The sequence below is a fragment of the Lutra lutra genome, chromosome 16, assembly GCF_902655055.1.
Source record: "Lutra lutra chromosome 16, mLutLut1.2, whole genome shotgun sequence".
Lineage (NCBI taxonomy): Eukaryota > Metazoa > Chordata > Mammalia > Carnivora > Mustelidae > Lutra > Lutra lutra.
Genome location: NC_062293.1, coordinates 43,444,121 through 43,458,391, shown reverse-complemented (window position 1 = coordinate 43,458,391; position 14,271 = coordinate 43,444,121). Strand labels below are relative to the sequence as shown.

The 14,271-nt window shown below is 36.0% G+C and overlaps 1 protein-coding gene across 2 annotated transcripts in view; it reads right to left on the bottom strand.

Moving 5' to 3' along the window:
• The window catches only part of TAOK1 (TAO kinase 1), a 169,847-nt gene that overhangs the window by 49,730 nt on the left and 105,846 nt on the right, over window positions 1–14,271 (bottom strand). For both annotated transcript variants that reach the window (XM_047707229.1, XM_047707228.1), the window contains 3 exons: window positions 12,685–12,776; window positions 3,486–3,579; window positions 765–846 (listed from right to left, as the gene is read on the bottom strand). In XM_047707229.1, the coding sequence (XP_047563185.1) occupies window positions 765–846; window positions 3,486–3,579; window positions 12,685–12,776 (268 nt within the window). The remainder of the gene's footprint in view (window positions 1–764; window positions 847–3,485; window positions 3,580–12,684; window positions 12,777–14,271) is intronic.

The following is a 14,271-nucleotide window of genomic DNA, read 5'->3' as shown; positions in this document are numbered from 1 at the left end:
GTGAAAAATCACCAATCTTCCTTAGGGGCACAAGGAGAGAGAGTCAAATCCTACTTACTATTGCTTTATCTAGTTTTAAGAACTATATTAAGTTCAACAATACTATTACTGCTATTAATAAGATGGCCAAACTCCAAATGAAATAATAAATTTTTGAGAACAGAAAGCATATACCAAAGTATTTAAATTAAGCAGTCAAACCAAACTCTGTAAACAGAATTTACATGGTTCTTAAAATATTTTCATTGCCAAGTTAGAAAAATATATTTCTAAAAAGGAAAGAGAAATATGATAACCATTTTTAAGTTTCTTTTGAAAGCTCTTTTCTCCCACAATATTTATATAAATATACATTTTTCTTTCATATTATTTTAAGGTAATATAGATGAATATATAAAATATGGCAGACATAAAAATTAAATCCAAAGCTAAACTATGTTTTACTAACCTTAAAATATGACATTGTTTCACATGAATTAAAATGTGGAGTTATAACTCAGGAATATTCTTACACATATAAAAAATCAATTGGTACGATTTGGAATATTTATATATTCTATTCAGACATGGTAAAACACTTAATTAATTTTGAAAACACAAATCAAAAGACTCTGCATCTAAGAAAAGTTCCAAAAGAGAACAGTATATAAAATTAACGTTTCAGTAAAAGTTAGTAGAGCATACTTAATATTGATCCAAAATCAAATAAAATACATCCTTTAAAATAATTTCTTATAGGTAGAAAACAGACTTAGAAAACTAACCTTTAAAAGTTCCTCTGATGTAGGGCGATCTTGAGGGATTTTCTGGAGGCAAGAATCTACAAAGTTGCGAAAATAATCAGACCTATTGTAAAGGAAAGTATCAAGTGAACATATTGCTATTTCCTTTTAAAACAAATCCACAAGAAATACAGAGATTAGCATCCTGTGCAAGGATGACATGGAAATTCATGAAGCGTTCATTTTTGAGCACTGGGTGTTATATATAGGTGTTGAAAATTCTATACCTGAAACTAGTATTACACTGTATATTAACTAAATGGAATTTAAATAAAAAATGTAACTTAAAAAATCCACAAATCTAGACATCTGCCTATTAGTAGGAGGGGAAGTGGAAAAGGAATGATAAAAAAAGCAAATACAATATACTACAGATATAAGTCTATGAAAAGCTATCTAAACCAACCAATGAATCTTTATCAATTTCTAAGATGAATTCACACAGATGATTTAAAAACTCTGCTCCCATAATTTAAGAAACAAACAAGCAAAGGTTAAAAAAAAAGAGAGAGAGGGAGAGAGAGAGGGAGAGAGAGAAAGAGAGAGAGGTAAACCAAGGAACAAACCCTTAACTGCAGAGTATAAACTGATGGTTAAAAGAAGGGAGGTGTGTGGGGCAATGGGGGAAATAGGAGATGGAGACTAAGGAGTGTACTTGTCATGATGAGCACAGGGTGATGTATGGAAGTGTTGAATCACTGTATGGTAAACCTGAAACTAATATTACACTGTATGTTAACTAACTGGGATTTAAATTAAAAACTTAAAAAAAATCCTACTCTCACATAATTTAAATACCATAACTTGTTCTATATTGAGGCAAAATTAGGGAAGCCAATTTTTTCTTCTTTGCATTCAAATTGAAGATAACATTCTTTTCAATTTTCTTTTCTCTAAGCCATCTCCCTTTCTTGTCTGCCCCTTGGGTCATCTTCTATCTAGCATTTTCAGAACATCAATCTATTTACTTTGGAGGGAACAGTTTTATACCTACTTATTTCCAAAAAATGGATAAGACTTGCATTAAATCCAGAAAATCAATTAGGATACTTTAAAAAAAAAAAAATATTTTTTTTATTTATTTGACAGATAGAGATCACAAGTAGGCAGAGAGGCAGGCAGAGAGAGAGAGCGGAAGAAGCAGGCTCCCTGTGGAGCAGAGAGCCGGATGCGGGCTTGATCCCAAGACCCTGAGATCATGACCTGAGCCGAAGGCAGAGGCTTTAACCCACTGAGCCACCCAGGCGCCCTCAATTAGGATACTTTTTAAAAAACATCAGAAGTCTGCAACATATTATTTTATACAGTGTTAATGATGAGAGTTCAGGGAGGAAGGCAGTAAGTAACAATTATTCCATCAATGTCTGTCTTTCATATTCAAATAAGATTTAAGTCCCTTATACGCAAGAATTCTTTTTTGAATCCCCAAATATCAAACAGTGTAAAGACAGTTTGTGTTCAATATATTTATTACTGATATGTACCATAATGCTAGACTGTGCCAAAGGATTCCTTCTAAGTATTTCTAAACACATAGCAAAGACCTACTAATACACCTTAAGTATGCAATCATTAAAGAAATTAAGTTTCATTAACTTATACATCTATTTGTCAATTTAAAAATACTGAGTATGCTTGATATGCCTCTAGAATTTTTCAAATGTTAGACACACCTAAATACACTTAGGTACATACACTAAAATTTTCTATCACTGATAAAAACCCTAGTTTTCTAAAACTGTCAATCTGTTCTCCATAAACTTCTTTACATAAATTAATTTAATTTAATCAAATCAAGGAAGTACCAGGAGACAGAATAACAGTATTCTGAATATAAACATCATAATAACAATTAGAACATCCCAAAGTTATGAATTACCTGATGATTCTGATAAATCACTTTACGTATTTTTTTTTAAGATTTTATTTATTTATTTGATAGAGATCACAAGTAGGCAGAGAGGCTGGCAGAGAGAAAGAGGGGTGAAGCAGGCTCCCTGCTGAGCAGAGAGCCCAATGCGGGGGCTCGATCCCAGGACCCTGGAATCATGACCTGAGCCAAGGCAGAGGCTTTAACCCACTGAGCAACCCAGGCGCCCCCATTTTACCTATGTTTTATACTTGATAAATTATAAACCATTCCCCAATAAAATATCAATGTTTAAATTATGCTATTATATATATTATTTATTATATAATCAGGATTATGTGTTCCTAAAGTTCAAAGAAAAAAATGTTATGAATTTTTGTAAAAAGCAATACTTTCGGGCGCCTGGGTGGCTCAGTGGGTTAAGCCGCTGCCTTCGGCTCAGGTCATGATCTCAGCGTCCTGGGATCGAGTCCCGCATCGGGTTCTCTGCTCGGCAGAGATCCTGCTTCCCTCTCTCTCTCTCTGCCTGCCTCTCCATCTACTTGTGATCTCTCTCTGTCAAATAAATAAATAAAATCTTTAAAAAAAAAAAAAAAAAAAGCAATACTTTCTGCTTCCATGTGGCATCATCTCTCCTTTATTTCTGAACTGAATTACATATGTTATGAAAAGCAGATATTAAACAGAAGATAAATAGAAGGGTAAGCTAAACAAATTTAATATCTCTTCAGGAAATATACTTTACCTAATTGAAATAAAATCATTTTGATAACATTATAAAAAAGTATTTAATTTATACAATGTTGAGTAATATATGTCTCAGCAATACTCACCATTCATTAGACTGTAGTGTAGGGGATTCATTTTGGGCTATGTGATATAAGGCACTCATTGCATTCATATTAAATAAAGGAGGCTTCCTTTCCGCTGTAAAAGAAAGAAACATTCCTGTTAAAATATGTGCCTGTTATATAAAGGCATGCAAACATTGTTTAAAATATTTGTGGGGGGCAGTTAGACCTGGGTGGCTCAGTCAGTTAAGTGCCCAACTCTTGATTTCAACTCAGGTCATGATCTCAGGGTTGGGAGACTGAGCCTCAGTTGGGCTCTGTGCTGGGTGTGGAGCCTGAAAAAGATTCATTTTTTCCCTCCCTCTCCCTCCCTTCCCTATCTCACAAAAATTAAATTAATTTAAATTTAAAAAAAATTTAATGTCTCAAATTTCGCAAAAAAAAAAAAAAAAAATTGCATGAGGAGCTCAAAAAACTTTTTCAAGTGTGTCAATTTACACTAAGTTGCTGGCCTAATGCCCTACCATCCCTAAATACTTTTGTATTTCCTATAAATAAGAACTTTCCTCTAAAGAACCACAATTAAATCAGGCCATTAATACTGACACATGACTGTCATCTAATTCTCAACCCCATTCAAATTTCAATCAAATGTTCCAATGATGTCTCTGTAGCAAAAGCAAGCCTTGATCATTTCCATCAAGGAAAGTGTGCATCTTATCTAAAATTAATAAATTAACATAAAATTGTTCGTAATAGTTCCCTATAATCCTTTTAATACCTGTAAAATGTGTAGTTATGTCACTTCCCTTTCCTGATATTGGTCATTTGTATCTTCTTTTTCCCTGATCAAGCTGGCTAGAGGTTTATCAATTTTATTTTCTCAGAGAACTTTTTTTAAGATTTCTTTCTTTATTTTAGTGGGGGTGGGGGGGAGCTCCTGAGCACCAGGGAGGGGATAGAACAGAGGTGTTGGGAGGCAGAGAATCTCAAACCGACTACCCACTGAGCACAGAGCCAGTGCTGGGTTTGATCTCAGGACTTTGAGTTCATAATCTGAGCTGAAATAAAAATTCCCAATCTTAACCGACTGAGCCACCCAGGCACACCTCAGAAAACTAGGGGGTTTTTTGTTTGTTTCATTGATTTTCTCTATTGTTCTTTTGTTTTTTATTTGATTCCTGTTGTTTTTTTTTCTTCAAGTTTTTATTTATTTGAGAGAGAATTCACACGCAAGAGAATGGGGGAGGGACAGAGGGAGAAGCAGGCTTCCCACTGAGCAGGAAGCCAAACACAGGACTTAAACACAGGACCCTGGGATCATGACCTGAGCAGAAGACAGATACTTAAAGCGACTGAGCCACCCAGGCACCCTACCTGCTTTGATTTTTAAAAATTCTCTTTGTTCTAGTTATTTTGGGTTGAATTTGCTCCTCTTTTTCTTTTCGTTCTTTCCTTCTTTTTAAGTAAACTCCATGCCTGATGTGAGGCTTGAACCAATCATAACCCCAAGATCTAAAGTCACTTGCCCTACTAAATCAGCCAAATGCCTTTTGCTCCTCTTTTTCTGGTCTCTTAAGGTAACTGCTGAAGTCATTTTGAATTATACAAGACTTCAATGTCCCTCCAATTTGGGTTTGTCCTATGATTATATTTGGGTTACATATCTTTTGGCAGGAGCATCACAGAAGTGTTCTATTTTTCTCATTGTATTCTATGAGATGGTGCATGATTTTGAATGCTTCCATTATTGATGGTGTTCGCATTATAGCAGTTAAAGCTGTGTCTGTCAGACTTCTTCATGGTAAGTTTCTTTGTTTCCTTTTGTAATTAGTATTTTTTGAGAAGATACTTTGAATCTATATAAACATCCTGTTTTTTCCATAAAACTTTAATTTTCCTCTCTATTATACAGACTTGCAGATTTCTATTTTATTTTATAATCTGCTACTATCCTTTATTTTGATGTTCAAAATGCCTCATGTTTGAGCAATGAGAACACTTTATTGGCTTTTTGACATGGCCCTATCACTTCTTAATCACTTCCTTGCTTTCTGGCACACTAAGATTTTCCAGGCTTATCTTGTATTTCCACACTCCAGACCAAGGTTTCCACCATTTTTCCAAGGAGCTGTGGCAACAGGTGTGCTCACTGCTACTGAGGTATCACTGTTCTTATATCCTTTCATTGGACAGAGTTAGGAAACACATACACACAAAAATTTATATACATACATGCACATTCAACATGTTTATGAAACAATGGAGTTCTAGCTTTATCTTTTTCCATTATTTGTCACACTCTTCTAACAATGAGGAACCTTGCTCTTTTCACGCTTAATTAGTATTTTCTTATTTGATAAAATCTCCCTGTATGTAACCAGTCTCCCATCTTTGCTACCACATTCTCTCTTTTTTTTTTAAAAGATTTTATTTATTTATTTGACAGAGAGAGATCACAAGCAGACGGAGAGGCAGGCAGAGAGAGAGAGGGAAGCAGGCTTCTTGCTGAGCAGAGAGCCCGATGTGGGGCTCGATCCCAGGACCCTGAGATCATGACCTGAGCCGAAGGCAGCGGCCTAACCCCACTGAGCCACCCAGGCGCCCCTACCACATTCTCTCTTAAGCAGATGTCTCCCTTTCCTTGCTCAAGTTTGTTGCAGTTTTTCATTGCTCAAGTTTTCAAACCCCATTCCAAGTTACTCTATAGTGTGAACATTTCTTTATCCATTCAGTTTCTAAAACCAACCTAAACTGGGTCACCTCTCTGCAATGTGGCTCTTCTGATCAGTCTTTATGAGAGAAACTCTCTTCCTTTTGATTAGGAACACTGTTATCAGGCTACCCTGAAACACAGATGTCCTCCTTAGACTCTGAATCTATGGGATAGGAAATTCCCCCTATTGTCACCTCTTCACCCGACTTGGGCTCTGACACTCTATGCTGAGCCACCTCCATGGCTCATGAGAGGGTCATTCTCCCTAACTCAAATGTTGTTCAAGGGTCGGTTGACTATATTGTTGAATTCGGTATGCTAATATTTTGTTGAGGGTTTTCTGGATCGATGGTGTTCAAGGATATTGGCCTGTAATTTTCTTTTTAGTGTCCTTCTCTTTTTCAAAAGTGACCTTTTGTTATCAGGGTAATGATCTTTTGGTATCAGGGTAATGCTAGCCTCATAAAATGAGTTTTGAAGTGTTCCTACCTCTTGTATTTTTTTGGAAGAGTTTGAGAAGAGTTAGTATTAATTCTTCTTTATGTGTTAGAATTCACCAGTGAAATGACCTGGTCCTGAACTTGTTTGTTGGAATGTTTTTGATTACTAATTTGATCTTCTTACTAGTAATCAGTCTGTTCAGATTTTCTATTTCTTCATGATCCAATCTTGGTAGGTTGTATGTTTCTAGGAATTTATCCATTTCTTCTAGGGTTGTCCGATTTGTTGACATCTAATGATTCATAGTAGTGTCTTGTGATAATTTGTATTTCTGTGTTATCAGTTTTAACATCTCTTTCATTTCTGAATTCATTTGAGTCCTCTTGTCATGGTAAATCTAGACAAGGTTTTCTGTTTTGTTTATCTTTTCAAGAAACCAGCTCTTAGGGGCGCCTGGATGGCTCAGTGGGTTAAAGCCTCTGCCTTCAGCTCAGGTCATGATCCCAGAGTCCTGGGATCGAGCCCCACATTGGGCTCTTTGCCCAGCAGGGATCCTGCTTCCTCCTCTCTCTCTCTGCCTGCCTCTCTGCCTACTTGTGATCTCTGTCAAATAAATAAATAAAATCTTTAAAAAAAAACAAAAACAAAACCAGCTCTTAGTTTTGTTGATCTTTTCTATTGGCTTTTTAGTATCTCAGTTATTTCTGCTCTGGTATTTGTTATTTCCTTCCTTTTATTAACTTTAGCCTTAGTTTGTTCTTTTTCTAGTTCCTTGAAGTATGAAATTATATTATTTGAGATATTTCTCAATGTAAGCATTTATTTCAATGAACTGCCCTCTTAGAACCACTTTTGCTGCCTCCCATACATTTTATTTTTTTTTTTTAAGATTTTATTTATTTATTTGACAGAGAGAAATCACAAGTAAGCAGAGAGGCAGGCAGAGAGAGAGGAGGAAGCAGGCTCCCCGCTGAGCAGAAAGCCCTATGTGGGGCTCGAACCCAGGACCTGGGATCATGACCTGAGCCGAAGGCAGCGGCTTAACCCACTGAGCCACCCAGGCGCCCCAACCTCCCATACATTTTAGTATGTTGTATTTCCATTTTCATTTATCCCAGGTATCTTTATTTCTCTTTTGATTTCTTCTTTGACCCACTGGTTGTTACAGTAGGATGTTGTTTAATCCCCATATATTTGTGGATTTTCCAGTTTTATTCTTATTTTTAAAAAAAAAAGATTTTATTTATTTATTTGACAGAGAGAGATCACAAGTAGGCAGAGAGGTAGGCAGAGAGAAAGGAAGGGAAGCAAGCTCCCTGCCGAGCAGAGAGCTAGATGCGGGCCTCAATCCCAGGACTCTGGTATCACGACCTGAGCCAAAGGCAGAGGCTTTAACCCACTGAGCCACCCAGGCGCCCCCTTATAATTGGTTTTAAGTTTCATACCACTTTGTTGGAAAAGTTGCTTAATATGATTCCAATCTTCTTAAATTTATTAAGACTTATTTTGTGGTCTAACATCTGATCTATTTTGGAAAATGCTCAATGTATACTTCAGAAGAATATGCATTGTGTTGCTTTTGGATGAAAGGTTCTGTATATATTATGTCTGTTAAGTTCATCTATTTCAACGTGTTAAGGCCAATGTTTCCGTGTTGATTTTTTGTCTGGATGATCTATCCATTGATAAAAGTGGGGTTTTACAGTCCTCTACTCTTATTGTATTGCTGTCTATTTCTCCCTGTGTGTCAAAACCACCTTACATATTTAGGTGCTCCTGTCTTAGGTGCATAAATATTTACAAATCTTCTATCTTGCTGCTGGACTGACCTCTATACCATTATGTAATGCCCTTCTTTGTCTCTTACCACAGTCATTTTATATATTTTTTAAATTTTCTTTAAGGAAGATTTATTTATATATTTGAGAGATAGTGCATGAGCACAAGGTGGGGGATGTGGGGGGCAGAAGGAGAGGGGGTAGGAGAGAGAACTTAGACTCTGGTGGGGAGCATGGAGCCTGATGTGGGGCTTGATCTCACGATCCTGTGATCACAACCTGAGATAAAAGAGTCAAAGGCTTAACCAACTGTACCATCCAGGTGCCCCTTTACTTTTTTGTTTGTTTTTAGTAGGCTCCATGCCCAACATGGGGCTTGAATTAATAATCTTGAGATTAAGAGTCACATGCTCTACCAATTAAGCCAGGCAGGTGTCCATACAGTCTTTGTTTTAAAGTCTATTTTGTCTGATGTGAATATAGCTACCGCACCTTCTTTCAGTTTCTCTTAACATGGAATATCTTTATAATCCCCCTTCACTTTTAGACTGTGTGTGCCCTTAACATCTGAAATTAGTCTTTCATAGGCATTACATAGATGGGTCCTGTCCAGCCAACCTATGACTGGAGAACTTAGTCTATTTACAATTATTATTATTATTTAAGGACTTTATTTATTTATTTAACAGACAGAGATCACAAGTAGGCAGAGAGGCAGGCAGAGAGAGAGGAAGAAGCAGGCTCACTACCGAGCAGAAAGCCCGATGCAGGGCTCGATCCCAGGACCCTGGAATCATGACCTGAGCTGAAGGCAGAGGCTTTAACCCACTGAGCCACCCAGGCGCCCCTACAATTAATTATTGACAGTAATGTACTTATTGCCATTTTGTTAATTGTTTGTAATTCCTTTGTTCCTTTCCTCTTCTCTTAATCTCTTTTGTGATTTGATAATTTTTTATATTAGTATGCTTAGATTCTTTTCTTTTGTGTATCTACTATAGGTTTTTGCTTTGTAGTTGCCATGAGGCTTACATAAAACAACTTATATTTAGAGTAGTCTACTTTAAGTTGGTAACAACTTCGTATGAACACATTCTAAAGTTCTACATTTTTACTCTCCAAACTCCATGTTTTATGTTTCCAATGCCAGCCACGACATCTTTTTATCATGCATATCCACTAAATTACTGTAATTATTGTTATTTTGATTTATTTTCTTTTTGCTTTCTTCCCCTGAAATTTTATGTCCTCAACATACACTTTATAATCAGGAAAAAGTGGTAAATTTTACTTTTATAGACACAATTGTACATTCGGGCACAAAGCCTGAAAAACAATAAGTTAAGGAACTTTTTCATAAGATTAATTGTAAACAAACATATAAACTCACCTATGAAAAATCCTGTACTTTAAGATTTCTTGGTCATAAGACATGACCAAGTTATTTCAATCTTTATAACAAAGTATGAAAGTATTTCTTAATAACTATACGTACCAAAACCAAGGTCAGTACAACTGACTTACATCTGTTCTCCTACCTGCACTATAAGAACACACTTTGCTTTAACTCATTATCCTTAACTATTTAATTAATTTATTTTTAAAGATTTTATTTAACCTTAACTATTTTGGAAGTTGAAAAGCATAAAACAGATATATTTCTGAAGACTGCAAGTCTAATTTGCATTGAAAATCACGCCCTTTGATCTATATTGTCTAACAGGGTAGCCACTAGCCACATGTAACTATTCAAATGTAAATTTATTTTAAACAGTATAAAACTCAATATTCACTTACTCGACTGCAACAGCCACATTTCAAGTGCTCAAAAGCCATGCGGATACAGAACACTTCAATCACTGCAGAAAATTTTATTGGCCTGTGCTACTTACTGTAGGCCTTTCCTCTGAATCCAGAAGCAGGCTTAAAATGCAGTTCCTAACTTAGCATTTCATAATTCAAAAACATTTGTAAGTAAAATTTTAAAAAGTGATTATGAAAGATTATAAAAGCTGAAGATGCCAAAAGTATGACTAAAACTCTTAAGAATTTCTTTAAATGTCTCACTCATTTAAAATTATCTAAAGGCAGTTTCATTTTCTGATACTGCTTTAAGTGTACTCTCATTGTGAAGAAAGTCTACTTTATTAGCTACAATAAAGAGAAACTAGAGGGGTTCCTGGGTGTTTCAATTCGGTTAAGCCTCTGACTCTTAGTTTTGGCTCAGGTTGTGCTTTCAGGGTCATGAAATCAATTCCCAAGTCAGGCTCCATGCTCAGCCTCCCCTTCTGCCCCTCCTTCTCAGGCTCTCTCTTCCTCTCTCTCTTAAATAAATAAGTAAATCTTAAAAAAGAAAAGAGAGAGAAGCTAGAAAGTCTGGAAAAATAAGCCCTTTCACAGAAACTGGAGTTTTCTTTCTGAGCAGTACAACTGGTTAATGAATACTTTTCTAAATAATAAATATTAATATATATTAATAATATCTAACAGCACCATTAAGGTGATTTCACTATCACCAAGGGGTACATGTATGCATCAACCGGCCCAAGTATGTAAAAATACCCCATGGCCACAGTATATTAACCAGCTTCTCTACATTTGCACCCGGGTTTCTTAAGAAATTAATGAGTATCTACCTGCAGGAACAACTGAGGTTAAAAGAATTGAGGTTAAAACACTTTAAAATGGAAAAAAAATTCTGCAAACCTCAAAGAGAGACTAAGAGATCAGAAGAGAATGACATGATGGTATCTCCAAATCTGTCTGCTGATGCTGTCATACTTTAAAATAAATTAAATAAATAATATAGAGCTTGAAGGGAATGGTTAATGTAGGAATTATAATAAAAGCAAACATACCTAAAGATTATATAATTTTGGAAAAATATGAAGACTGTAAGATAGAAAAGCATGGTTTATAATGGAAATTATAATTTTCATTTACTATATAAGGATAAGCTTTTGATTTTTATTTTACCTCAATTTCCCTATTTACAAAACTGATGAACTCAATTTGAAAATCATTTAACCAAATTACACATGAATTTTACTTTTTTAAAAGATTTTATTTATTTATTTGAGAGAGAGAGAAAGCATGTGCCTGCACAAACAGGAGGCGATGCAGAGGGAGAAGGACAACCAAACTCTGTACAGAGCTTGGAGCCCAAGGCAGGGTTCAATCCCACAACCTCAAGATCATGACCTGAACTGAAATCAAGAGTTGGATGTTCAAACAACTGAGCCACCCAGGCGCCCCTCACATGGATTCTCTTTTTAATGTGTTATTTTTGATTTGTGGTCACTCCTAGAATGGTTCAATTAAATATTCCCAATATTTCCCACTTTTAAATAAAATTTTTTTTTTAAAGATTTTATTTATTTGACAGAGAGAGATCACAAGCAGGCAGAGAGGCAGGCAGAGAGAGAGGAGGAAGCAGGCTCCCTGCTGAGCAGAGAGCCCAACGCGGGGCTCGATCCCAGGACCCTGATATCATGACCCGAGCCGAAGGCAACGGCTCAACCCACTGAGCCACCCAGGCACCCCTAAATTTAATGGAATTTTTTTTTAAGATTTTATTCGTAAGTAATCTCTTACGAATTTTATTCGTAAGTAATCTCCCTTCATGGGGCTCAAACTTAAGAGTTGCATGCTCTACAGACTAAGCCAGCCAGGTGCCCCTGGAATATTTTTATAAGAAGAAAAAAAGGAAAGAATATAGGATGGAAAGGGGGTAAACCTGGAGAATCAAGAGCAAGAGGATGGACATCATCTTCAATTACAGTGACAATTCAATTATCTACCTGGCTCACTTACACTGAGAATGCTAGTAAAGTTATGATGGTCCACTGACCTAAGCGTAGTTCCCTTTATGGGCAACAGAATAAAATGTGTGCATAAAATAAAATTGTTACAGTATGTCATGAAGCTTGACATCTAATTCTCATATCTAATTCAAAGTAATAAGCATCCTAGGTAGAGGTAAGTAATTCGTCAATATTGTAGAGACTACCTACAGATAGTAAATCTTATAATTACAGACACATTTTAGATGTTTAACAAAGCCATTAAATATTAGACATAAATAATTAATACCACAGTGGAAAATTATTTTAGACCTAATTTAACACAGCAAATACACCTCACCTAATATATATAAAAATTACCAAATAACCAAAGTGAAAACTTTAATAGATTTATTGCTCCCTTTACTAACAGACATAAAAAATAAAAAGCTTTGCTTTGGTACAGAGAATGAGGTAAAACACTGATCATAACTTACTAAACAGTAATAAAGAACAATGCTTACCTAGTTCAATACACGTTATTCCAAGAGACCATACATCTACTTTGCCATCATACTGTCCTTCATCCATGGCTAAAATTACTTCTGGGGCCATCCTAAAACATAAAATGTCATTTAAAGTAAAAAAAAAAAAGTATACTATTCTTTAAAAATGTATATATAAAAAATTCTTATCTACATAGAGAACACCTGTGTGAATTCTAGACATCGTGTTTAGATAAGAATTTTTATAATGAGAAATAAATGCCCTACAGGTCATTAGGGAAATATTTACCACTGCATATATACTGTGAGACTCATTCTCACCATCTATCATTATCATTAAGCAGCATCCTAAAGAAAAGATGCCCCAGAGCAGGGTTGCATATTCTAATATTGTATAACCCTTAGCCCTTAGGCTAGTGATTTTTTTTTTTTTTAACTCAGTGGGGTTTTTTGTTGTTGTTGTTATTTTTTTATAGTTTTTTTTTGTGGTGGTTGTTTTTTAAGAGACAGAGAGAGAGTAGGGAAGGGGCAGATGGGGAGAGAGAGAATCCTAAGCAGACTCCAGACCCAGAGTGGAGCCCAACTTGAGGCTCGATTTCAGAACTCTGAGATCATGACCTGAACCAAAATCAAAAGTCAGACCTCTTAACCAAATGAAGCACCTAGGTACTCCCCCTCAGGCCAGTGATTCTTAAATATTTTGGTCTCAGGATGTTACTATCAAAGTCTGATTCATGCTTGAAAGATGGAATTTTTATCATTGGCACAGAATACTATCAATCGTTTTCCCTGCAGTGACAAGCTCACTTCATTTATTTTAGAAAATATCTGCCACAATAACCAACACTTAATAACCATAGTTTGTCACTCTTCCTTTTAAATAGGAATAGTGTGCCATGATAAAAGCGGCTAGGGCAGCTCACAACAAAGACAATAACACAATTATCAACCTTACAGGTGTCTTGGTTATAAAATGGAACATTAATTCATGTCTCTAATTAGAGTCTAACATTTTTGATGGTATTTGACTTGTATTTGTTGTTAAACATAGAAAGACACTTAGAACAATTATTTTTTTTTTAAAGATTTTATTTATTTATTTGACAGACAGAGATCACAAGTAGGCAGAGAGGCAGGCAGAGAGAGAGAGAAGGGGAAGCAGGCTCCCCGCTGCGCAGAGAGCCCAATGCGGGGCTCGATCCCAGGACCTTGGGATCATGACCTGAGCTGAAGGCAGAGGCTTTAACCCACTGAGCCACCCAGGCGCCCCAGAACAATTGTTGATACTTAGGTAGGGCAGTCACCATATACCCGAGTGTGAGTGTGAGTGTGTTTAAGCTTAAGTGTAATGACATCTAAATATGTACCTAGTTCCTACATTCCAAGTACATTATATACAAATTAATGAATATGTAAATAAAGTAAATTTTCAATTGTCAATACCAGAGTATTTCCAAGATGTTTGGTTTTTTTTCTTTTTAATAGAGGGAGGAAGGGAGGGAGACGGGGAGGGAGGGACAGGGGGAGAAGGAGAGAGAGAATCTTAAGCAGGCTCCATGCTAAGTATGGAGCCTGACATGGCACTAGATCCCATGACCCTAAGAC